Source organism: Petromyzon marinus, chromosome 36 (genome assembly GCF_048934315.1).
Source record: "Petromyzon marinus isolate PM22_M1 ecotype Great Lakes invasive population chromosome 36, UKy_Petmar_22M1.pri1.0, whole genome shotgun sequence".
In the NCBI taxonomy this organism is placed as follows: domain Eukaryota; kingdom Metazoa; phylum Chordata; class Hyperoartia; order Petromyzontiformes; family Petromyzontidae; genus Petromyzon; species Petromyzon marinus.
The window spans coordinates 1,532,156-1,557,351 of NC_133702.1; the positions used below are offsets into that span (position 1 = coordinate 1,532,156).

The 25,196-nt window shown below is 47.4% G+C and overlaps 1 protein-coding gene across 15 annotated transcripts in view; it reads right to left on the bottom strand.

Annotated features, from left to right (window-relative positions):
* Positions 1-8,810: 8,810 nt before the first annotated feature.
* LOC116949418 (forkhead box protein P1-like) overlaps positions 8,811-25,196 on the bottom strand; it is a 432,818-nt gene continuing 416,432 nt past the window's right edge. For 14 of the 15 annotated variants that reach the window (XM_076072004.1, XM_076072003.1, XM_076072007.1 and 11 more), the window contains one exon: positions 8,811-13,885. In XM_076072004.1, coding sequence (XP_075928119.1) covers positions 13,738-13,885 — 148 coding nt within the window. In that variant the 3' untranslated portion in view covers positions 8,811-13,737. Of the gene's footprint in view, positions 13,886-21,314; positions 24,019-25,196 lie in introns of those variants that run through there. The other variant, XM_076072009.1, reaches the window with a different exon arrangement.

Consider the following 25,196-nt stretch of genomic DNA (forward strand, 5'->3'; position numbering starts at 1 on the left):
TGCCAACCTGCTGTGCATAAGCCACCCGGCGCTCCGCTCGTTGTTGTGAGCGTCGCTCCTCCGCCCTCCGTTGTTGTTGGAGGGCGACCACCTCCAACTGCCCAACAGCGTCCTTCACGAGCCTCCTCCACAGAGGCCGATCTTGACACCGCTGGTACCAGTCATCGGCAAGTCCACTCAGCTCCACGTCCTCCTGCACCACATCACTCCATATCTTAGTTCATAGTTCATTTATTTGGTATAGCCCTGTGAGCCATTCGGCTCTTGAATCGGGTGCAACCGCAACAAACAAAAAACATCAACAAGAAAACATCTTAAAGTGACTATGTGACTGTGAAAACAGAAAATACAGGAAAAAATCAAAATATTCCTGAAATAGCACCGTACACCAACGCTGTGTGCAAAAATCCCAGTGGGATGCAAGTCAAATAACAACAACAACAACCACAAGACAACTAAGATTAAGGCCATCAGTCAACTCCGTACTACAATAAACAAAAACATGGCCAAAACAAAAAAAACTTTTCGAAATCACCAAAATAAAAGCCATAAATCCAATGTAACAGTGATCATAGGGACTGTGACCGAATTTTTAACAATAAACTACATAAATAAATTATAACACCAAAATCTAGAGCCATATTTTAGGCCACTGAATAGCAGTGGCAGCTAGGGTTGTACAACTCCTCTAGAGCAATTTTGAGTGAAGATCTCATAGGTAGTGATTCAAGTTGCAGTTTATTGGCAATAGCATTCCAGACTCTGGCGGCATCAATAGCAAAGGCCCTTCCTCCAGTTTTTGTGCGGCCATAGGGAATGTGAAGCTGGTAAATGAGCGAAGACCTGAGGTCAAATTTGTTCTTTGAAACAGAGAGGAGATCCAGTAGGTAGTCTGCGGAATTTTTTGTAAGTACATCGTGAATAAATAAGATCTGGTGCACAAGCCGTCGAACATTAAGAGTTGTTAAGTTTGACCCAATGTAGAGATCACAGTGGTGAATCCTATATGGGCAGTTCAATGCAAATCTTAAGGCCGAGTGATAGATGGAATCAAGCTTCTTCAGTACAGTACTTGGGGCTGTTCTCTAGCCTGGTGCCGCGCCCGTTTAGCCCCTCGATCCGGCCGAACAAAAGCTGTTTCGGCATGCGGTGGCTGGGCATGCGGGTTACATGACCCAGCTGGGTCACACGTACACACACGCACGGACATTCATTTCAGTCGGTTTGTCATAGTAGGCGACCCAGTGCCAGATTAAGCATGTTCGGGGCCTATAGCATATGTAGCTACTTTTGCAACTACGATAATATAATCCGGGACTAAAGCGACCTGGAAAACATCGTCCTCACCCGACACACCACGGCCAGTGCACGTCTCGCTGTAGCTGTGGCTATACTATTCGTCAGGTGCCGCCTACTCCAGCCGACACGCGATTCGCGATATTTTCGGTGAGAAATGAATCCTCGCACGCGCGTACACACATGTAAGAGAGACGTCATACCAAACTGCCTACGTGTATATAACGTAACCTGGCCAGGCAGCTCAGCGGCCCAGCGATCGGAAGTTTTCAATTCAAATCGAGGTTTTGGAGTTGACTCAGCCCATGATTCCTCTCGGGGGGGGGGGGGGGGGGGGGGGAGCATTGGTACCGCGTTGTGGGGAAGTGAACACAGGACACGTGGAATTTCCTGCGGCTGTCCCGGAGTCTGTAAACAGGAGGTGGGATCCGCCTCAATGCTCTTGCAAAAGCAGGAATCACTTTCGGACATTTTTGACAATACAACTAATGACCAAGAAGAAAACGCGCACACACCCAAAATGAGTAAAAAAACAGCCATCCTCTCACTCGGAAAGGAAAGAGCGAAGTTTAAATGCTCCGTCATCGGCTTCCTCGAGGAGCCCATCCACATTGTTGTCGCTTAATTGATTAAACTGGCACGTGGAGGCCGGTTGCATGGCAGACGCAGCCAGTGGAGGGCAGAGTTACTCTGTCGAGACCCAGGGCCGAGGGCTTCCCATCAATTCACTGACCGACTCCGCGCAGTGAATGAATGAATGCCACGACCCGCTCCGATTACCGTATTCCGCGTACAAATCGTCTCCCGTATAAAACTGGGCGCCTCGTTTAACGTGGTGATTCTCGATCAAAATGTTGTTGTTGAGTTTATTTCGTATCGCGGGGAGATATTGCGAACGGTTCAATTCAGCCGAATGAGCAGTGGCACTCGTGATTATTAGGGCACTACGGTATGACACCCGGTAGACCTGGGATACATTTCCGGCCACGATATTTGAGTTGGCCTCTTCCCACTTCGCCAACCCACAATAACCATTGTGGTGAAGTATGGCGAAAGAACCCCCACGGCCAACATGGCATTGGGGTGTGGGGAGGGGGCTTCATTCAGCACTGAATTTTATTAAACGTTGAAAATTACGAATGTTATTATTTACAAACAATATCAGGGGTGTGAACCCCGGGTTGGACATTGATGTCAATTCCATGTTAGTGGGGGTGGGGGGCAAGTCTTAGACAACACAACCACAGCTGGCTTTTTCACAAAGTGGTAAATATTGTATCAATCGCGAAGAGATGATGATGATGGGCTGCTTAATTGACCTCCGGCCCAAATGTGGAACAGTGCTTGTGAATTCCTGATCGCGACTGGAGCGCTCTCTACCACGGTGACAGAATCTTAAATAAAGTCATGTCATAGCCCTTTTACAATTCTGCTTGAAAAGTAGTTCAAAAGGCATTAGATAATTTCGGCGGCGAAGAACAAGCAAGCTAACGCTGCACACAAACCACACCGTTCTCATCATCATCGTCAACATTATCAACAATAACAGAAAGCTTTGGCTATTCTCCCTGCAGCCGCGTATTTACTCGGAGCAGAAAGGTGGTCACGGTAAAGGCGCGGCCCTGCAATCGCTTGTTCACGCCACTGCAGGCAGAAGGGGTTCCACGAAAGGAAGGTCAAGAGAGCCCCTCCAAAATGAAATAAAATAATGAAACGTATTGACTTCTTTATCCAGAAAAGCGACACTGGGTCTTAGGAGTATTTTTTTCAGGAGGGTCCTGCATGTTTAAAAAAATGTTTAGCCAATTAATGACGAGTGGTGATACACGTGGGGAAGAGCCCGGAGCACCTGGAGAAATCCCACGCATGCAAGGTGGGAACGCTCTATCCCCGTACAGATGGGAAACAGATGGTGACACGTCTTCATTCTGTACTGGTGAGCCAGGGTACTTCACCTCGACACCCATGGGGGAGGGGTTTCAGAAGGTAATTTGTCCTACTCGTCCACACTGGCCAGACGTCTTGGAGGAGATGGGAGTAACCACACTTCACCCCACTGCGCGTGCCCTACCAGTTGACTGTGTGGTGTACACACATCCGATTAGCACGGTTGGCTACGTACGATGCAAAATAAGTTCCACGTACATACATAGCTCCTGGATCGACAGACGGGAAGGGGGATTTAATAGAAACGTGTTCATTGTTCCAGATACTGCCACACCGGGAGATTGAATTGAAGGAGCGAACCTCGGGGTCAAGGTGAGTCCAGTCTGCCAGCCGTTATACCACGACAGCATTCCCACATTTGAGGATAAACACGTTATGGCTTTGTGATAAGCAGCAGTGGCTTTAAGTCATGAGCCATTTGAAACACATCAGTGGGGCTGCGCCAATGACCTTGAAAACGCTCCGCCAACCATACAATATTCTATTAATACTGCCTTTAGAATCATTTTCCTTTATATTGAATGCTTCAATTTGGAATTGCAAATGTTAGAGCTTAGAAACCATCTCGGAAAGCTCACACGCTTGTCTTTTTTCACTTTTCTCTTTTGCAGCATATCCAGCTGTCATGAGCCACTGACACGTTTCGCTATTACAATAATGTGCTCCTTGATCTGCATATGTATTTCTTTACGACGGAGATCCTTGTAAATTTCTCTGGTAAAAAAAAAAATCAAACAAACAAACAAGGCAGCTATCTAGGTTGGCTTGGAATGCTTCTCCCGATTTACTTGAACAGCTTCATAGGTTTGACTTAATTTGGCTCAAGTGCATTTTGGGATATTTCCATTGCAGTTGTTTTGCTTATTCCAACGGCAGTTGAAATGATTGGCGCGTTTATTAACCCCCCCTCCCGCTCTGTTATCAACCGCAGTGAGGCAATCGGCAAAGTCACGTGTCGTGGGGTAAAGTGTGGGAACTCGCACTTCTTTCAAGACGTCTGACCGGTGTGGAAGAGTAGGCAAAATACCCGCTCTAGAGGGGCCGTCTAGAACTCCCTCCAGTAGAGGCCCTTCCGGGCAGCAGTGGCGTGAGTATTTATCGTCGATTTGTTTCAGCAGCATCATGAGATGACAATTACTCCCATTTTTAATTTTATTTCTCACAGCATCGAACTCTTAGAGAATCGCTCCAGAATAACTACGTCAGAGAGCTACTTCTGAAGTCAATTGCAGAACAGGGTGCTGATCCACACTCGCCGGGCACACATTTTTATTTCGTAGCGCAAGGTTTTGTCGAATAAAAAACCCAAACGTTTTATTTCTGAAACCGTGAATGTCAAGGTGGTGGACAGGATAGTTTTTTTTTGTGTGGTCACTGATGACTGGGCTCAGACCATCAACTTGCTGAGGCTTTTTGAGAACAGTTTAATTGCAGTCGGCTGCAAACCCCTAATTGGAAACCAGGACATGTGGTGCTGAATTACCGCTCTGCCCGTGACACTCGCCCCATAAGCCACGCAGCCACCTCGCATTTTTTTTCATCTTCAGGAGGTAAAGGTGCAGCCCTGCAATTACCTGCTCATGCTGCTTGCTGGAGGTAGAGCTCAGCGAGAGACAGCTCATCTCGAGGGTATTTAGCCAGAAGGAGAGGTGTTTTGACCTGCCGTACGGTGGTTGAACGACGTATCGATTAGACGACCACAGCCATTCTGGTACACGGAGTTCTCAACATGGCGGGAGGAATCAATGCGTGAGATCACAGGAACAGTAAGCATCGTAGTATTAGCGATAGAAGAGTGATAAGGAGACAACGGTATGCCGGTGAGAGAGTGACCGAAATGAATGATTGATGGATTAGCAATTGCTCTTGCACTATTTTACGTTGAATTATCCTCTTATTCTTTCATATGGCAGGAAGGAAACACAACAGTTTAGAAACGTGTTGTAGTTTCAACCGATCCGAAGAAGCAGCAGCACACGCTTGTTACGAATCGCACCGGCACCGCCAGGATGTGCATGGATGGCGCGTTTGTCGATGATGTGTTTCACATGTTTTTTTTTTAATCTTTGCCAGGTAAGGCCCACTGAGCTGTGTAGCTCTTTTTTCAGAAACGACCTGGCCACCACAAATGGTAGCTCAACAAAGTGGCTTATCACGTGGAGATTTATAACAGCCAAATACTCTGACCGCGTGTTTCTAAATGTGGAAGGAAAAATCGGAGGACCCGGATAAAAAAAATGCACGCGACCACGGGGAGAGAGACACGCAAACTCCAAATATATAGCAGCAGGCGTCAGGGTCGGGGTCGAACCCACGACCTCCTGTAGACCAGGCGAGGTAGTTAACATCTCGCCACGTGCGGGCAGATATTCCTCACGTTGTTCCTGCAAGTGTTGTCAACAATGCTTCCTCGTGTTATAGAATTCTGTCAAAGTACAGGGAGGTATGAACTAGGTGGCTTCCACCCCAGATATTTGTTTGTGAACCATTGCCAACACAGGCGGTTATATTTTAATTTCACACTGGCAAAATGCTTTCGTGATTACCTCCGAAAGGTAACCGTCGTGAGGTTGTTTGCAAAGCATATTACCGCCGTGTGAATTAGCTCAGCAGCAAGCGGCTCAATAACCAACGCACCGCTGCTACTTAATAAACACAGACCGCTATGAAAGAACATTTCTGAGTCTTACACTTTATTTGTTGTCTACCGCTGACATTACCCCAGGCCCTGGCTTCGTATCACAGCTTTGCAAGCATTGCCGCTCAGTCGCAAAGTGGCGGTAAGTATGCGATGCCTCTGTTGGCCTGTGAAGGTTTCATCACAGCAGCGATCTATTCAACACCATGTCTCCATCTTAAACCACATTGCCTCAGCCTAACAGTCGACGCAGCGCCGTCGTTAGCGGGTTAGCAAACCGGTTATCTTTCGGAGATAATTGCTCAGATTGTAAATTTTGTGACTTTGCTCTCCAACACACCAGTGTGCTGTACTTGGAACGAATTGGCACGTTCTGTTTAATTCTAGATTTGAAGTTTTCGTGACTGCAAGGATCCATACTCTTTGGTTCTTTCGGTAAAGTCACGTAGGTAAAAATTAAATACAATAAAATAAAATAAAGCAAAAATGAAAACAACTACATTGGAGTTAATTTAGTTGTTTTGACTTTACCGAAAGAACCAAAGAGTACGTTCTGTTTACTTGACAAACATTACTAATTGGCTGTGTCGGGTGGTGGCGGGTTTAACGACACATTTGAATATTTACGCGATCTAACCCAAAAACAACCTCTATTATGGAGGACATTGGTCGCGAAAACCTACTACGTGTTGAACACAAAACCGTTGCTTTGTGGCAACTCGCCTGTAATTCGCTGCTCTGGAGGTGGGGTTGGTGGATCGCGCAGAGATCAACGTTCGTGAGCAGGATCCAGTCTGCTGTGCTGCGAGATGATCACGGCAAGCAGAGCGGTTCATCCGTGCGGATTTAGGAATTGTTATCCCCCTCTCTTAAGCGAGTTGAGGGAAGACATCTTTATATTATCTTAACAAGGATGAACGCGGGCTTAGGTTATCTGGTGATATCTCAAGCTAAAACGTAAAGGTGGGGCCGTGAGATCCAAACACTAATAACAATTATTTTAGTAATTTCCTGTAGTTTTTTTTTCACCTTTTTCAAATTAGAAACATGGCCCTGACATCGCGATGCCTCAGCGTGAGACGTCGTCAACAAGTGTGCGTGTCTACCATTGTAACATTCTTTATTCATACTGAAGAATTTTCGATGAGCTATAACGCTCGTTTTCACAGATGTCCAGGAGGGGTGGGTCAGAAAGGTACAACAAACAATACATAAACACGACCATGAGTGCAACGTATAGGAAATATCAGATCACTAAAACTATCGTTATCTTACCATGTAAAGCCCACTGATGTATTAACTTCTTTCTCAGAGGCGACCTGGCCACAAATGAAAGCTCAACAAAGCGGCTTATCGTGTGGAAATTTATCGCAGCAAAATAATCTCCGCCGATGAAAGACGATACGATTATCACTGATCTTGTGTCGTATAATAATATACTGATAGTGTACCGTAGTCGTCGTCATCATCATCATCATCATATGCAGGCCGCAAGCCAAAGCACGGGTATTATCTCTGTGTCATGACCCACCAAGTCTGCGCTCCAGAGTGGTGTGGGGGCGAGAGAGTCTGGCGTGCGAAATCAGAGCGATGTAATGTGGATGACGCCTTATCATTCCAGCTGAGGAAACAAACAAAAATTCACCATAACAGAACAAAGTCAGATAAACTATGCCACGGACATGTCTGGCGAGGTTTCGTATGTACGGGTATCAGAAAAAAAAAACTCGGTGTAGTATAGGATAAAATTAAACAAAAATCGCTAAAATTACATGCAAAATGACTGTTTAAGTCAAACTAAGGTTAAAGGCCGCTCATCGCTGCAGGTGACATAATTGAGCTGTTTAAATAGGAGAAAGTGCCTGTTTACATAAAGGAAGATGATGCTCAGGAGTGATGGAAAGCTCCTCTGCAGAATTCAGTTTGGGAAAGTTGTGGAAATGAAAGCGTTGCAGCGTTATGTTAATAACGGCCAGGTGAGAGCCAATTGCACATTCTTTAGATTTTTTTTTGCACAGCAAACCTGAGGTAACGATGTTTCCTTAAGCACATCTTTCCATGGACGGGAAAAAAGTTGTATAAATTGTTTTTACTTCATTCTCTTTACGCTATCAATATTATTTTTACAATATGACTATACTTACAATATTCATAATATTTAATTTAACCTGTAGACGATTCATACGACAGAAGGCGGCTATAGCAAAAATGTGGACTGTAAATGTTTTGTCCGTGTGGGATTTGAGTGTTTCCCCCTCACGCGTGTGGGCTTTCTCTGGGTGCTCCAGTCTCCTCCCACAAGTATATACTCATTGAATGGTCGATAACACCTCGATATATAGAGGACTGCAGAGCTTGGGGGGGGTGGGATTTGGCACCGGCTCACCGCCTGGCTACTCCCCTCTCCCTCCCGTCCGTGGTTCCTCGTCTCCGAGTTGAAATTATTATTGTGGCGTGAGGAGTGACCCTCATCGTCAACACAGAACCCAATGCCTCGTGGAGGACACTGCGATTTCGCCTGCCTGGGGTTCAATCATCTTCGCCGTGGACTGCGCCCTGCTCGACGGAGTTCCGAAGCGGCCAAAGGCGCCTTCCTGGCTGCAGCAAGTCACGCACAGCTGGACCCTGACTCGACAACCCGCACTGCAGCCGTGGTGCGAGAAGGCGTCACGTTCGCATTGCTTTGTGGGATTCTGCCACGGCGTACGCACGCACGTACGTACGTTGAACTTCTTCAAAGATTGCTGGCCAAACGCCCTGTAGAAGGGCTCTTTAGAGCTCCCTCTCGTGCAGGCCCTCCCATCAGCAGTGGCGTGAGCGTTAGCGAGTTGGGTAGTGGATTCACAGCAGGCCGTTCCGTGTGAACGAGGCTCTGCAGACCTCGGAGGTGTGAGTCCAGCTGCGCATTAAAACACACCGAATATCGAACCAAGTTCAACCACTTTATTTTTTTTTACTTTATCATTTTTTTAATCCTTGGCACTTAAAAAGGTAAGTTTAACGAATAAAAATCATAAAATTACACGTTCCTGTATCAGATACTCCGTTTGGCGTTTTGGTCCAATCTTGAATTTTTATTAAGTCACAGAAAATAAACCGTCAAAGTAAAAAAAAAACATCGGAATAGATAGACTCATCTCTCCGCAAGCTCGGATCACGTGGTGTATCACTACGCCAATGGTGTGGGAGTGGAGCCTTCGAACATCCTCCACGTGATACACCATCACATGTAAAAAACAAAGGGTGCCCAAGCACTAATAACTAAGAGCTCTCAATGTGTTATTCAGTTCAAAGCAAATGTAAAATGGTACAGCTGATTTCATGTTAAGCTAAAGTACATATGATGCATTCAGGGCTTTTTCTCCAGCTACGAGCATGACAGTTAAATACAAAGCATTGTCACAAATACCAAGCCATTTCTTTTTACTAAGTCAATTCTACTACAGTATACAGAAGAAGCAAGTTTGTAAAAAAAACAAACGAAACAAAAACGAACTATGCAATGATAACAACAAGAAATAATTAAAACGAAAGTGGAAAACAATTCCAACGGGAACGATAATAGTACATCAAAACACATCTTTTCCATGTATTTCAGTATAATCTCAATACCATGTCGTTAACAGTTTGGTAAGAGGGATATTACATTTACTTCTTGCGATGAAATAAAAACAAAATTATATAGACTACAAAGGAATTCTTTGTAAAGAAGAAGAAGAAGCAGAAAACAGTTTTTGCTTTGAGCAAAACGCCACATCGTTAAGATCACCAACACACAAGTGAAGTGTTCACTGTTTTCAAACATCCACTGCAAAGGCTAACAATATACAAACTAACGTGTATCTGCTAAAATCATGCAATTTTTTTTTTACAGCTAAGTGCAAACTGTACTTTATTTCAAAGAGGTTTAATCTAGTTGAGGTATGCATTCTAAAGATGTCACGCTTGTGTGTTATGTTGTCATAATTACACATTAACCTTATTTACAATAATATGCTACGTATATGCGAGCTTTAAGCTATCGCCTACTCGCTAACAGAACACCTGTGTGTGTGTGTTGTTTGTTTAAAGATACAGGGTCGCATTTGAGTTAATATCACCACACTACGTTTTTCACTTCAGAATTTGTCAGTCGTAAAATTTCCCGAATACTGTAACTGTGACAAGCCACTCTATGCTCTAGAGTGGGTATTATCCTTTGTAAAGCTTTGCTCATTTAGTGCTGAGTGTACGGGGAGCTTGGGGGATCAGTAAATGCATGAACTTATTTGTAATTCTTCTTCTTCCCCACGTCATAAACATCTTCACGGTTTTCCGCTTACGGCGAAAGCGTTAAACCCGATTTTAAATCCACAACAATCACACAATGTTACATCATGCATGGATATCAGACGAACATTTTTTTTGTTTCAAAAACGGTTTCCTCAAAATTAAATGTTAAACCGTCAACATCACGCGTCCGCCACGGATATATCGACGCGTACATCTTAGTGTCACGCTCGATGTTTTTTGTTCGTTTTAAAAGGTATATTTCTCGGTTCCGACAACGTCTCTCGCTTCAAGAACTCAACGTATGTTTGTTTTTGCTCCTCATGTCCGTTTGTCGCCTTCGACCGGGGGCCTAAAAAGGAGGTCGCGGCTATGGATGGGGTCGCGGCTATGGATGGGGTCGACGCAACGCGCTCGTGAATTGGAACAGAAAACGAATCTGGCGGCGTGCTTCGTGCGCGGAGATTTCATAGCAGAGAAGTGAGCGCGGCAGTATGAGGAAGGGATGGTGGGTGGGTGGGTGGTTGGGGTGCTAAGTGTCAACATTTACCGCTTGTTTAGCGACGGTCGCAGAGAGAAAACTTTGGTTCATTACACTTCGCCTGACGTGAAGGAAATGCTTGCCTTTTGGATGCAATGCATTTTGGTCAACAGAATAGTTTCTTTGCCACCTCCTTAAAAGGGGCCCGCGTCTTGCTATTTGGTTGTTACTTAAAGAAGGTACTGTATATCCGAACCATCTTTGGCAATCTCAGAGATTACACTTGGCAAAAAAGAGCGAGAAAATAAATATGGATAACAGCAAATGGTGTGCCTTTAAAATACGGGCAAACAGCACAAATGACCGAAGGTGAATCAAAGCCAAATTTCCAAGCATGTGGGTCCTATACTGCCTGTGGAAAGCATTTTCAACATGAGTGTATTCAAAATACAACATCTTATAAATTATCAGCGACTGACTTCCACAGTCAAGGCCATTTAAATAGGGGTGCGCAGTGTTAACTCAAACATATATCGACTTAAGCAAAAACAACTTTACTGAAACTTTTTAATTTAAGGTCAACCATCACAAAAGGGGGCGTTAATATTTACCATTAAATATTTAATTTAACAGTGAACGTATATATTTAAAAAAAATTACAAAACATACTTTTGAAAACAAATCACGTGTCCAGAATTCTGGAGTTAAATACTGTTGTTATTTTTTTTGTTTTGTAATTCAAGAGATACGGCTTGAATATTGTTAAATGTCGTCGTTAGTTGTTTAAATATATTGAAATGCGCGTTTGGATCGGTGATTGACATTTAGACTAAAGGGAAGCAAGCTCTAAGCTCTCACCATCACCACGAATCCAATCCAACCGTCATAAACACCACACGTGCACAGACATGAGCAAGCGACAACACCTGGTAACATCATGACACAGAGTGAAAAGAGTGTACTTGAGGTCTGTTGAAAATTAGAGGGATTGTAGTTGGGTTACATTTTTTGGTCTCTAGGAAGCATTGGTAATCAGGTAGCGATTTTATTAGTAGCAAGTAACTGTAGAGGTCTGTTGAGTGTAACACAAGTGCTTTAATTTGACATACCAGTGACAAAATGTATACCTGTATTTATATTATTATTTAATAAGACCATCCTCCACTTAACTCTATCTCCTTTCCCATTGGGTTCAAACTTAGCTAAAAAAAAACCAAGAAATTATTTTAGCATTGCCAATTCATCTCTCTCTCTCTCTCCTTTATGATCATGCCACCTTGCTCCGTGAAATTCCTCACACCTTGCGATATTTTTTAACAGAAACAAAAAAACACAAGTTTTCAAATCCCTCTTGTACGGTGAGCAAGGAGACGAAGACGATGGCAGTGCACAGGCGGCGAGAGAGAAACACGATTGAGGGATCGTTGGGCGCTTTCGCCATTTCTAACGCGACGTTTGCCACAGCGCGGTAAATCCCCACAGCACCGAGTCTCGTTTGTTTGTTTCGTTTTGCTCTTCTAAGCGCCGTCCGTCCCAGAAGCGGGCGACATACTCCGGAGAGCACATCCACAAACGCGCGGTCGCTGGACGCCAATCCTTGTGTTTCTCTGTCGTGTCTTGTCGTGGCAGGGTCAGTGTCAAAGGTCGCCAAGGGCCCCCCCCCCCCCTCACTCCCCCTCTCTCTCTGCAATCCTACAGAGACGTCCGTGAAGCAATTTGGTAGACGTGCCACTCACAGGGCAGGTAGACGGTGTAAGATAAAGCATTTTGTTTTTTGAGCATTTTGGAACGCCGCGGTAAACCTTTGGTTTGCACCGGTAACAAAAGAAATGAGGACTTTTGTATTTTTCTAACATCGGAGGTGAACAGAGGTAAAGAGGTACTTAAGAGATCGGATTATGCAGACAGACTACACACCGCAGCTTGTGCAGAGGGCTTTTTCGGCGTAGCGTTACAGTTGAGTTGCCCAGTCACCACTACCACTCCTCATATTCATTTGAGTGGCTCCTCTGTGTATTGTGAAGCCACACGTTTCACTGGCAGCGTGCCGCACACACACCAAGCCAGAGCCAGGATGTCAACACTTCTCCAGCTGGGCAATGCACCTACCCCAACGCAAACTTGGCACGTTAATACATTTATACACGACAATTAATTTTTAGTTTTTTCGAAAGTGTGTGTTTTTTTTTTGTAAAGAAAATGCAAAAGTAAAAACGGCAAATAACGTTAATAACCGTACTCTACAACTGCACGTTTTGTCAATGCGCGCACCACGCGTGTGTCGTGAGTCGTTGTCAACTTTTCGAGAGCAACTTCAGCGTGACCAGTTCCGTGTAAAATTGGCGGCACGGTTTAACCGCCCGGCAGCTTGGCCCCCAGCCGGTGCGGCTTCCAACAACGCCGCGAAGGAGAGTTGCGCTCCGGTAAGTGCTACAGCCGCTGTTTAAAACGAGGAGATGACGCCGGGTGCCGTTGGACCGTAAACAAGACGGCCGCAGAATGTACACTTCACGTCGAGTTAATACTGGCAAATGTCGTTTTTGATTAAAACCCTCCTCAGGTTGGGTTAAACGCCCGCTCCGTTCGTGCGTTTGTCTTCGATGCTGGCTTCCCGTCCGCAGGGGTGCAAAGCACAATGGAAGATTTCACAGTCTCGTGGGGTTTTGAATGCAGCATCGACCAAGAAGAAGATGCTCTTCACGCCGCCGCCACCGTTGTTGCACCACCGCCGTTGTGTCCACGGTGATGCCAAACCAGCTCACAATGTTCACGAGGGACCATCCGATCCTTTACAAAAGACATCATCGGCGTGCAGGGTGCGTACGCTGCTCACAGCAGTTTGTCACTTGTTTTCACGCGTCACGTATTCTGACTTCTCGGTCCAGAAAAGCAATCGCCGCCGCCACCTTGCGTAGTAAGCGCCGTGGGTGGCGGTGGAGGTGGTGGTGGTCGGCCTTTTGAGGATCGCTTCGCTGGGGAAGGGGGGAGGGGGGGCGAGAACGCACGGGCGACGCGCCGCCCTTCCGCCCGTCCGTCCTCCTCCGAGCCGGCGAACGCGGACGCGCGCCCCCGCGCCGTCGGCGAGTCGGCGCCGGCGGCCCCCCTCTCACTCCAGCTCGTCGTTCATCAGCGGCTCCTCCTCCGTGTCCTTGTCATCCTCCAGCTCGGGGCTGTGCGGGGCCGACGCCATCAGGGAAATGGGGACGTTGTTGTCGTCCGTCTCCAGCGGCTCCTCCTTCACGTGGAAGGGATGTCTGCGGTCGGAGGGGCGCGGCATGCGGCCCGGAGGGAGCGAGGGACGGAGAGAGATGGAGATGTGCGTAGACAGTGAGGTTGGCGGACAGATGGAGAAAGAGGAATATGGAAAGACGGAGAGAGCGTCGGCAGAAAGCAGCAGAAGGAAAAACGTGGAGAGGCGCATCCACAGAGACAGAGAGAGGTGGCGAGAGAGACGGAGACACAGTGTGAGGCAGAGAGATGAGAAAGTCAAAGAGATATGGACGGAGATACACCGTGAGAGACAGAGACAAAGGGATATGGAGACAGAGGTACAGAGAGAGAGACAGACACAGGAAGAGACATTCAGAGAGAGAGAGACAGAGTGAGACGAAGGAACATTACATACATCGTGGTAAATATGCACTGCTCAGTCAGCCAAACAACACGGGCTGGGAATACATCGGTGGGGTTGGTGAATCGAGGAGGGATGGAACCACATGATATCTGTCCAGCACACCCAAGCAGGGCTGTTAGGGGACCAGTACATCGCCCCTTGGTGGTAGTGGAGATATCGTTCAATTGTTGTCAACAATTATCAGACTAAAATAAACATTTGCCAACACAAGAAGCAAGCCTAAAATATTTCACGTGGCCTCTATTCATAATGTGTCTTGAAGACGAGTTCACATGTAGTAATACCACTCTTGCAGTAAAAATGTCTTGGCCACGTGGTAATGTGGAATTATGCGAACATATTTTTGGCAGTGGTCTGCTGCTTTTGTGCACAATCACAGATATGACGTTAGCAGACATCACCTCTGTAACATTACCAATGCATACACATTATAAAGTGTACACACCTATAGGTATATATGAATAGACACATACCTACTATAATCACCCAGGAATGTCTGTCCTTAACGCTCGTGACGTCACTCCACATCGACCAGCCCCCCTAATTAATATTCATGAGCAGGTGACGTCCTCCAAATGGACACCCCCCCCCACCCCTCATTAATAATCATGAGCGGGTGACGTCACTCAATATAGAGTACTCCCCACCCTTCACTAATAATCATGCGCAAGTGACGTCACTCCACATCAAACAGCTCCCCTCATTAATAATCATGAACAGGTGACATCCTCCAAATGGACACCCCCCCCCCCCCCAACTATTCTTATTACCTACTATGAGCCAAGAATGTCTGTGTGCAACGCTCGTGACGTCACTCCACCTCGACCAGCCCCCCTCATTAATAATCATGAACAGGTGACGTCACTCCACATGGCGCACCCTCCCCCCTCATTAATAATCATGAGCCGGTGACGTCACTCCACATCGAACATCCCCCCTCATTAATAATCATAAGGTGACGTCCTCCAAATGGACACCCCCCCCCATTCATAATTAGCGGGTGACGTCACTCCACACGGGGGGGGGGGGGGGTGAGGCGCCTCCTCCCCCCTCCTCGTCGTCAACTTACAACCCTCACTGCAAAGGCAGAGCCCTCACGTCACGTGATCTCCGTCACGCTATTGAGACATCGAAGTAAAAAGGGCGTCGTGATGAACAAGGGATTATAACCTTTAAATGAAATAGGTCTGTATCACCGCGCCCTTACAAATTGCACACGCATTAATGCAATGAATATCACGGTCGCGGTCTGATTTTCGCTTGCAAGTTTCAGATTTACTACAAGACACCCGTCCTTGATCGGTCAAAAGGCTAGTCCTGGTATAAAGACAAAGATCCCCCGTGTGGCCTTAACAGACTGTTGGGGCAAGTGCTGTTAGCGAGCACCTATAAAGGCCTGCACGGCACACGAGGGGGTGGGTGACCAGCGCCACGCCTGGCTGCCTTTGTCTCCCTAGTGGCGATGTTTACACACCGCACCTGGTACTCATTTGAGGCTGAGTCGACCTAGGGGAGGCCCTTGACTGGTTAAAAAAATCATCACTGGTGTTGACCGCGAGCAGGAATTGAAGTCGGGTCGCCGGGTTCGTAACGCAGTGCGATAACCACGACACGACACCACCACTCCCCATACACACATGCCCATACGCGCATATGCACATGCCTACAAGTGATGGGCTTCAAAAAAAGAACATATTTCGAATTTTGAGATGTTTAAGGACATTTTCAGATGTACTTTCTAATCGTTGTCATCTCAAATTTAGCATTAAGGCCCTATTTCTGATTATTTTGATTTCCGGAATCTGAAATGAGGGCACCCATCCATAACCCTCATATACATCTGTATGTAGAGTATGACAAGCGATGGATCTATTTCGATACAATTCCTGTTTATATATTAACCCTGATATATATATAAAATAATAAGTGCAATGATATTGGAGGTCACTTTCCCGAAATGTAAATCGGCGCGTGTGTGACTGTGCATGCATTTAATATTCAGTCCCCTCGTAAATACGCACACACAAACACGCATATCAATAAACAAGCCAGGCCATACGCTCCCTACATTTATGAATCTTGTCTTCGCCCATGAATTTAGTAAAGGGATCCATGCAGAGCCGCGAGTGTGTGCCCGTCATCGGAGAGTAACTGCAGCGCTTAGCAGCACGCGATCAGTAGTTTATCTATCTTTCTGTACACAGTATAATCTATCTGTCTGGCGGTCTCTAATCTACCTATGCACTCTGTGTCTATCATAAGTCTACCCTCGGTCAATCTGAGTGCCGTATGTGGCAATTTGAACAATACACAGGCAAGGGTCTCTTTTGCAACAAACAAGTACTTCTCTGCTCATGCGTCTCGAGGATGCATTGTTTTGGGATCCTGTCACGATGTAAATGGTCAGCCCATTGGACTTGCAATCCGCAGGTCACCGGGTTCAATCCCCATAGGCGGTGTTTAAAACAATGGTGCAAGTTTCTGAAAGCCCTTTCCTCCTCTTGTCCACCCAGCAGTGTAAATGGGTTCAACCGCTGCTCATTTATTGGCACCATGCATGTGTGGCCGGAATGGAAGAGTAGGCCAAAGTACAATGGAGAGGGGGGCTCTCTTGAGCTTCCTGCGGTGCAGGCTACTTCCGCCGGCCAGCGGCGCGAGCAAGCAATTGCAGGGCTGCGCCTTTGCCCATAAGACGTTCTGAGGGCCGCCACACATTGAAACCATTGTGGGTTTGACAGCAGCACGATGATGATGATGGTGGTGGTGGTGGGGAGTGTTGTCACTCTGTGTGATTTGTCGGGGGCCGCACATCAGGGGCCGCGCTAAAGGCCACCAGGGGGCCCGCCAGTGGCCCGTGGGGGCCTTGCACAGATTCACAGATTTACAGAATCTAGATTCACAAATTCACAGAATCTAGAATCACAGATTCACAGCATCTAGAATCACAGATTCACATCATCTAGATTCACAGATTCACAGCATCTAGATCCACAGATTCACAGAATCTAGAACAAGCTGTAGTTGTTGGGAGTGGGGGTGTGTGGTGGCGGGTTCGCCCCCCCCCCTCTCCTCCCCGCCCGCTCATTGACATACAATACGGGCGTAAACAAGACGAGCGCAGATTAGCGCGGCCGCCCCGCGCGATGAAATATTGACGGCGGCGATAAATAACGGAAGGCGAGCGGGCGTCGAGGCCAATCACGCCGGCTCGGTGCTGGGGTTTGGGTGATCGGGGCGGGCGGCACAGCGGCAAACAGGCGCGCCGAGCGGAGCGACGCCGTCCCGGGAGACGGCGTCGCGTGCGGCACGGCGAGCGACTGACGGAGCTGACGGAGCCCGCGGCTGCCGGGGTTTGGTTCACGTTGGGGTTGGGAACGGCGGGCCAAGCGGCGGTCGCATCGGCCCCAACATCCGCCGCTGGTGAGCGCCGCCCCGGTGCCCGCTGCGGCCGCACGATGGACGAACGTCGCCACCGCCGACGTGCTGCAGGGGCGCGCGGACGTCGCCCGAGTCGTTTCAAACGACCGCCGTGGCGTTAATGGTGGCGATTTTTGTTTAGTCGTCCGAATTAAATCGTGGGGCGGTGGTGGCCAAGCACGTGGCCCTGTAATCCAGCACTATGGAGGCAGTGAGGGTTGGCGGATCGCGCAAACGTTGTGCTGAAATTCCCTTTCCGTGGATGCATTCTCCTGGCTTGCCAGGAGAATGCGGCAAAAATGTGGACTCCACTTGCTTTTGTTTGTATGGGATTGAGTTCCCCCCCCCACCTCTCGCATGCGTGGGATTTCTCCCAAGTGCTCCGGTTTCCTCTGGCATGTAAACACTCATTCAATGGCCCATAACATCTCAATATTTAGAGACGCGCAGAACGTGTAGAGGAAATTTGGTGCCAGGTCATCGTGTGGCCTTTGCAGCTTGTCTGTGGATCCTCCTTGCATCTGAATATCTCTTTGAGAGTGAGCAAATGCCGTGCTTCTCGCTACAAGTTGAAGTTATTATTAAAGGGAAACGGTACAGCCCTGTGATTGCCTGCTCATGCCACTGCTGACAGAAGGGGCATAGAGTCCCACAAGTGGGTATTTCTGGCCTACTCTTCTACATAAGTTGTACAGGACTGCGTTGAAATATACGATATATTTTTGCAAGCGAGAGCTGACTTTATTTGAAAATAAAATCTCACAGTGCTCTATTACGGAACGCCTTCTAGCAGGAGTGGCTACATTGCCATTATTTTGCTGAATTCAGAGATGCGCAACAATTATCGTGCTGAGAAATGTCAAAGCATCACAGCCAGTGTTGCAACAGCAGTAGCTACAGCAGCAGAAACTACAGCAGCTACAGCAACAGCTATAGCAGATGCAGCAACTACAGCAGCTACAGGAGCCACAGCTGCAATAGCTACAGCAGCTGCTGCAGCAGATACAGCCACAGCTGCAGCAGGTACAGCCACAGCTGCAGCAGCAGCAGATGCAGGAGCCACAGCTGCAGGAGCCACAGCTGCAGGAGCCACAGCTGCAGGAGACACAGCTGCAGCAGCCACAGCTGCAGGAGCCACAGCTGCAGGAGACACAGCTGCAGCAGCCACAGCTGCAGGAGCCACAGCTGCAGCAGCCACAGCTGCAGGAGCCACAGCTGCAGGAGCCACAGCTGCAGCGGCCACAGCTGCAGGGGCCACAGCTGCAGGAGACACAGCTGCAGCAGCCACAGCTGCAGGAGCCACAGCTGCAGGAGACACAGCTGCAGCAGCCACAGCTGCAGGAGCCACAGCTGCAGTAGCCACAGCTGCAGGAGCCACAGCTGCAGGAACTACAGTTGCGTCTGGACGGTGGTGGGAGTCGGGGCTGTTGTGTAGCCCGCACTGCTGTCCACTCTCTGCTGCCGCTGTCGTGCAAATTAACTGACACTTTCTCGTATTTTAAATGCATGAAATTAAATTATTTAAACTTGCCATACAAATTATTTAGACATGATGTATAATGTACGTTCAAACACATTTGCATATCCCTCTGCCCGGACTCCAAACACACAATATTTTAGCGTTGCAACAAAACAGCATGTGTGTGTGTGTGTACATGGGGAGCGGTGGTGCAGTGGTTAGTGCACTGCACTACAGACCCAGCGACCCGAGCTCTCACGACCGACAAGTGACGAATATTTGCAACGGTCCTGGTCCTTCGCTAGGTCTACGTAGCCTTAAAAATGGGTACCTGGTGCAGTGTGTAAACATTACCACTGAGGAGACAAAGGCGGCCGGGTGTGGTGCTGGCCACCCACACCCTCTCGCTGGCCGTGCCGGCCTTCACCGGCGCTGCTACTCGCTAACACAGCACTTGTCTCAAAACTTTGCTCGTGCCACCGCTGACAGAAGGGGCATTGCGAGCCCCGTGGGTGGCCTTCATAGGAAGATGGCGAGGTTTCATTTTCAAATAAAGGAAAATTAGATGGTGCATTTCACCATTTATTGTAGAACGTATGGAGAAGGGTAGGCTAAGTACTAGTGGGGGCTCTCTATGCGCCTTCTGTCAGCAGTGGCACGAGCAAGCAACCACAGAGACAACGCATTCCCTGTGTGTGACTTTTGAGGCAAGTGCTGTTAGCGAGCACCTATTAAGCACAGCGCCGTCATCAGAGTTTCGTGTAGCGGCGCTTTGTACAAATTGGTGGCCTTTGCTTCCACCCACCGATGATGGACGACGTCACAACACTTAGTCCTCCTCATTTTAGTCTGAGTTAACCTAAAAGAGGTTCAGAAGCCAATTGCCTGGACCGGTATGCCACCGCTCCCTACGGATGTACTCTGGTCAATACCACAACTGGCTGCCACTGCCTTCACACCGTGCCAATCGCTACACACCGTGCCAGGTCCCGATTTAAGAATGGTTCGACCTTGGGGTGGCCCAGAGCCTGATCAGATATTCGCCACGAATTATTTGAACCCGTCGGAGGGAATGGAACGTGGGTCGCTGGGTTCGTAGCACAGAGCGCTGACCACACGCCACTGCAAACAAAGACACACACGCACACACGTTTACACATCGACATCGCCCACACACAAGCGTTAATGTCGATGTAACTGCAGGTATTTAATTCCTGAATTATTTTTAACAAGCAGCGTAGCTTCTCTTTCCAGCTCTAACGCATGACAGCGACTGGCAGCCCACACACACACACACTCTCCTTAGCCTTGCTCGCTGCGTCCCAACAGAATACCTGCTTGAGTATTCAATAATGGAGCACAACACATGCTGCTTAAGTGCCGCCAACAAGTCGTAAGTAATCAGGGCAGGCTGGCATGATGGAGGGCGCGAGCCGCAACGTCCTCATCAGCATGCGGCGCCTGCCCGCCGCTCCTCTTTTCAAGACGACAACCCGAGGAGAGAATCTTCCTCCATTAATCAACTTCAGGCCGGGGACAACGGTGATGCATGTTGCTTTCGCTGGGGATTAACGAGCGCTTCGACTTTTCCTTTCTTAAATCCCCCCCACCACCCATCCACCCTTCGACACACCGAATGGGGGGGGGGGGCACGTCGGGTCATCGACGCGGCTGGGGGGAGGGAATTTGCCGGTGACAGGGATGACAACAACAACGACAGCGACGAGGTGCTGGCGTGTAAACACGTGGCCCCCCGCGCGCCGCTCGGCCTATCAGCCCGGCCCGACGGGAGCGACGTGCGGCGGCGGGGCGATGCGAGTGGAGAGGAGTCACGGGGGGAGGGGGAGTCAGGGGGGGGGGGAGAGTCAAGGGGGGAGTCAGGGGGTGGGAGTCAAGGGGGGAGGGGGGGAGTCAAGGGGGGAGGGGGGGGGAGTCAGGGGGGGGGGAGTCAAGGTGGAGGTGGGAGTCAGGGGGGGAGGAGTCAAGGGGGGAGGGGGTGGGAGTCAAGGGGGGAAGGGGAGAGTCAAGAAGGAGGTGGGAGTCGGGGGGGGGGAGTCAAGGGGGGAGGGGGTGGGAGTCAAGGGGGGGGGGGAGTCAAGGTGGAGGTGGGAGTCAGGGTGGGGGAGTCAAGGCGGGAGGGGGTGGGAGTCAAGGAGGGAGGGTGAGAGTCAAGGGGGGAGTCAAGGGGGCAGGGGGGGGGAGTCAAGTCTCACTCGACCGCGACAGGGTTGCCGGGCTGGGCCGCTGACCTTGGCCGAGTACGGGACGCAGGCTGCACTGCCGTGACGTTATTCTGCAGGGCTGTCCGAACTCACAACCTACTACTGACTGTCATACAAACAAGCTTCCACGTTTCCAATGTGCTCAAAATAGAAACGGTTTATAATAATAGTGATGATTGCCTTCATCGATACTATCTTCAATAGGTAATGATTATTCCGGAATCTACTCACATACAGTGCATACTCGTAAACACAATATCAGAACCACGATAGTCGCTTCTTTATCCAGGAAACTGTCGTCTGAACCTCAATCCTCTTTTGCAACAGGGCCCTGTTAAGGCGGCTTTGGCCAATTCCCCTTACATTTGAGGACAGACATTTCTTCATATTTTGGCTTCGTCTGAAGGCCTGCACATTACAGCGCACTACCGTGAAATATTCACCACGTGTAATATTAAGAGCCCTATTAGGCATTACACTGAGTGGCAAACGGTTTATTCCCTCCGACAGAATTATGATGATGACGATTACGGGGAGGGAGGCTGCGTCGTGTTGCAAGGGCGCTGTCAGGGCGCGCGTTGCTCCCGTGCCAAGCAGATGCCTCGGCACGGCTCTCCATCCCCAGCAGCAGCCCCGTGCACCCGGGGGGATGGCGAGGCGCCACGTGGCCCAAAGCGCCCCTTCGTGAGAGCCCTCCGGTGCAAAAAGCTCGCGACGTCGCCTCTCATTAGCGACGTTCATGAGCCAATTACAGTTGCACAGCACGAGTTAATGGGCAGTTCGTATTTTATATGTTGATTATGAGTCGTGTTATTTATTCGAATGTGTTCCTGCGAATGCAGCTCAGTAGGTAGAAAAGCAGGCCTTCCTGGTTGGACATTTGCAAGTTACAATCCTGCCCAGTGTCACTTTCACATCGTCGTTAAACCGAGTATTACAAAGGTGCAGTGCTGCAATTTCTTGCTCATGCCACTGCTGGCTGAGGGAGCTATAGAAAGCCCCTCGAGAGGGTGTTTGGCCTCCTCTTCTTCCATGCTGGTCAGACGTCTTTGGAAAAGGCGGGAGAGTATCCACACTTTACCCCACCGCGCACAAGCTGCCAATAGAAACCTGCCCAACTGCCGCGCCGGCAGATCTAGCCGATTGTCTCTGTGTTGCAGGTCCAGTGTCCCGTTACCCATTTCACCGTGGCAACATGTGTAACGTGCGTTTAGATTAGATCATTTAGATTATTTGGCTGCTGTACATTTCCGCATGATAAGCCACTTCGTTGAGCTATCGTTTGTGGTCAGGTCGCTTCTGAAAAATAAGCGAATAGCTCGGTGTGCCTTACCTGGTAAAATAAAAAAATGGCTTAGCTTTATTTGTACATTTTTTTAAGTGACTTGCTCACCTTTCCTATACTTTGCACTCCTATCGTGTTTTTGTTTTGTTGTTGTAACGTTCTGACCCTGTGCCCCTACTGGGCAACTGTGAAAAAGAGCTTTATAGCTCATCGGATTCCTCCAGTAAAAATAAATATTCAGATTCTGATCTCCACTCTGGCTTCAGACCACAAATGGAGGCAAGCATTGCCCCACCCTCATTTGAGTACGGAGACACTTTGACTGATTACATCTAGACATAATACAAGAGCATTTTAATCAACTAGCTTACCTATCAGCACTGTATACGTTATATTACACTGTATATGTACGTACGCTATATTACACTGTATATGTGCATCCATTATATTACACTTTATTTGTAACTAGTTCATAAAGCCTGTGTTCGCCAGGCAAACGTTTTAAATAAATATAATAATTAACTTGATGTGATTTTTTTACAATTTTGATCTACGACATAAAAATTTTGTATTTTTCCGCAAAGAGACAAAAATTGTTGAAGTCTTGATTCAATTTGTTATATTTAAAGACATACCCATCAGAAACCGCTCGATTTAAAGATTCGGTTATATTTTATTAGAAAGAACAAAACATAATTCACTTAATATTCTATGAGGGGAAGCTCCTATCTTTGATCGTTTTCTAATTATTCAAATTTTAACACCATAAAATGCGTATTTTTACGTTCAAAACCGCTTGAATCCGAAATATCTCTAAACAATAAAGGATAGAACAATGGCTCTCGCTTTAATTTTACTTTTGCCGTTTAACATTCTATCAAAGGAAACAATGCAATGTTATATTTTGAAGGGTTTATGAATGACACGCACAAATATGTTCATGGGGCACTTTCAATCGATATTTGGGGGGCTTAAAATAAAACAAAAATCGGATTTTCAGCTTTGTCCTGATGTTTGTGTCATTAAAGCTACCTATGTACCACATTTCTGCTTTTTATCTTGTCATTAAGTGCCTTAAGAGGTTTTTGAGACATACAGATTAAGGTATTTTCGAGACAGATTAAGGTATTTATATAGATTGTGTGGGGTTCCTTTTCAAATCGGGATTGTGGCAGTTGCAGGCACACATCTATTTACTTTCAATTAGCAGTGGCATTACATAACAGTTTCTTCGTGAAAACAAAAATACCAGTAATAACGATAGTGCTGTGAAGCTCATTAAGTTAAAATGTGCTCTGGGCCTTTAAACATGTACATTGTGGACATCTGCTTGCAGCTGTGTGGGCTGTTGGAACATCTCGGCACTAAAGCTGTCGAGTGAGACAAACAAAGACCTCACAATAACAACAACAACAACAACCCTGTTGCAAAATGGTAAAATAACAACAACAACCGAACCATCTATTTGCGGCCACATTTCACAACCGAACATCCCTTGGGCTAATGCAGCGAAACTAACGATGAAAAGGGATATGCAGTGAATAACGAAAGACACTTGAAGATTCAAATCCAATGCGCAGGTGAATAATTAATGCGTTATAAAACAATGGTCAGTAGCTCCATCGTTTTAATTGTGTCTCATATTTATCGCTCTTTCCCGCAATTTGCTCTAAATAAAGTTGAGTGTGTGAATTTAAATGAACGTCTTAAAACACGCTCCTATTTAATTACTCATCAAACTATAAATTACACGAAAGATAAAATCCTCAGTTTTAACCGTCACTAATAGTCGGTTATTTCAGGCCATTATAATGGCAATTCTGTGAAAGAATGTGCGTATTCGTTTAACGTTAAATGATCGCTGTAAGATTTCTTGGTGAAAAAAAAGTTTTATCGTGCGCGTGTTACGCAAATGTGTAAATGTGATAACTAAGTTCATGTTCACACCTACAATGGGACAATGTGGAACAATTTAAGCACTGTAAGTTTAATAGGTACACAATTAAATCGGAGTTACCCAAAAAAATATCCTTCAATTTTTAAATAACAAACGTGATCTGTGACAACGGTGAAACTGCAAAAAAAGTGAAACATCCCTGACGCGTCTCTGCTGGTCCCCCTGCGCCCAGAGATGGCAACAGGGAGGCAAGCGATGCTGGAGGTGAAAATTGCCACCAGCATCCACATGCAAGTGAAGCAGCAGAACAGAAGTGTACGCATGCATGTTGAACTTCTTTCGCACCGTACGTAGCCAACCGTGCTGATCGGAGGTGCGGGGGAAGGACCAACAAACTCGACACCAAGATCAGTTTCAAAGAAATGAGTTTTCAATCTAGATTTAAAACTACGTAGCTCAAGTGGCTTCCTGATATGGCACACAGGAGCGCATCTGTTAAGCGCGCGATGCAGTGGCCGTCTTTATTCGATCAAACATAAAGAGGGTCACACATATAACGGAACAGGCATGAGGTTGTGGGACAGAGTGAGGGGTAGTGTGAGTGTTTGATTTGCAGTGGCAGCGCTGAGGCAAAAAAGCAAAGCAAAGCAA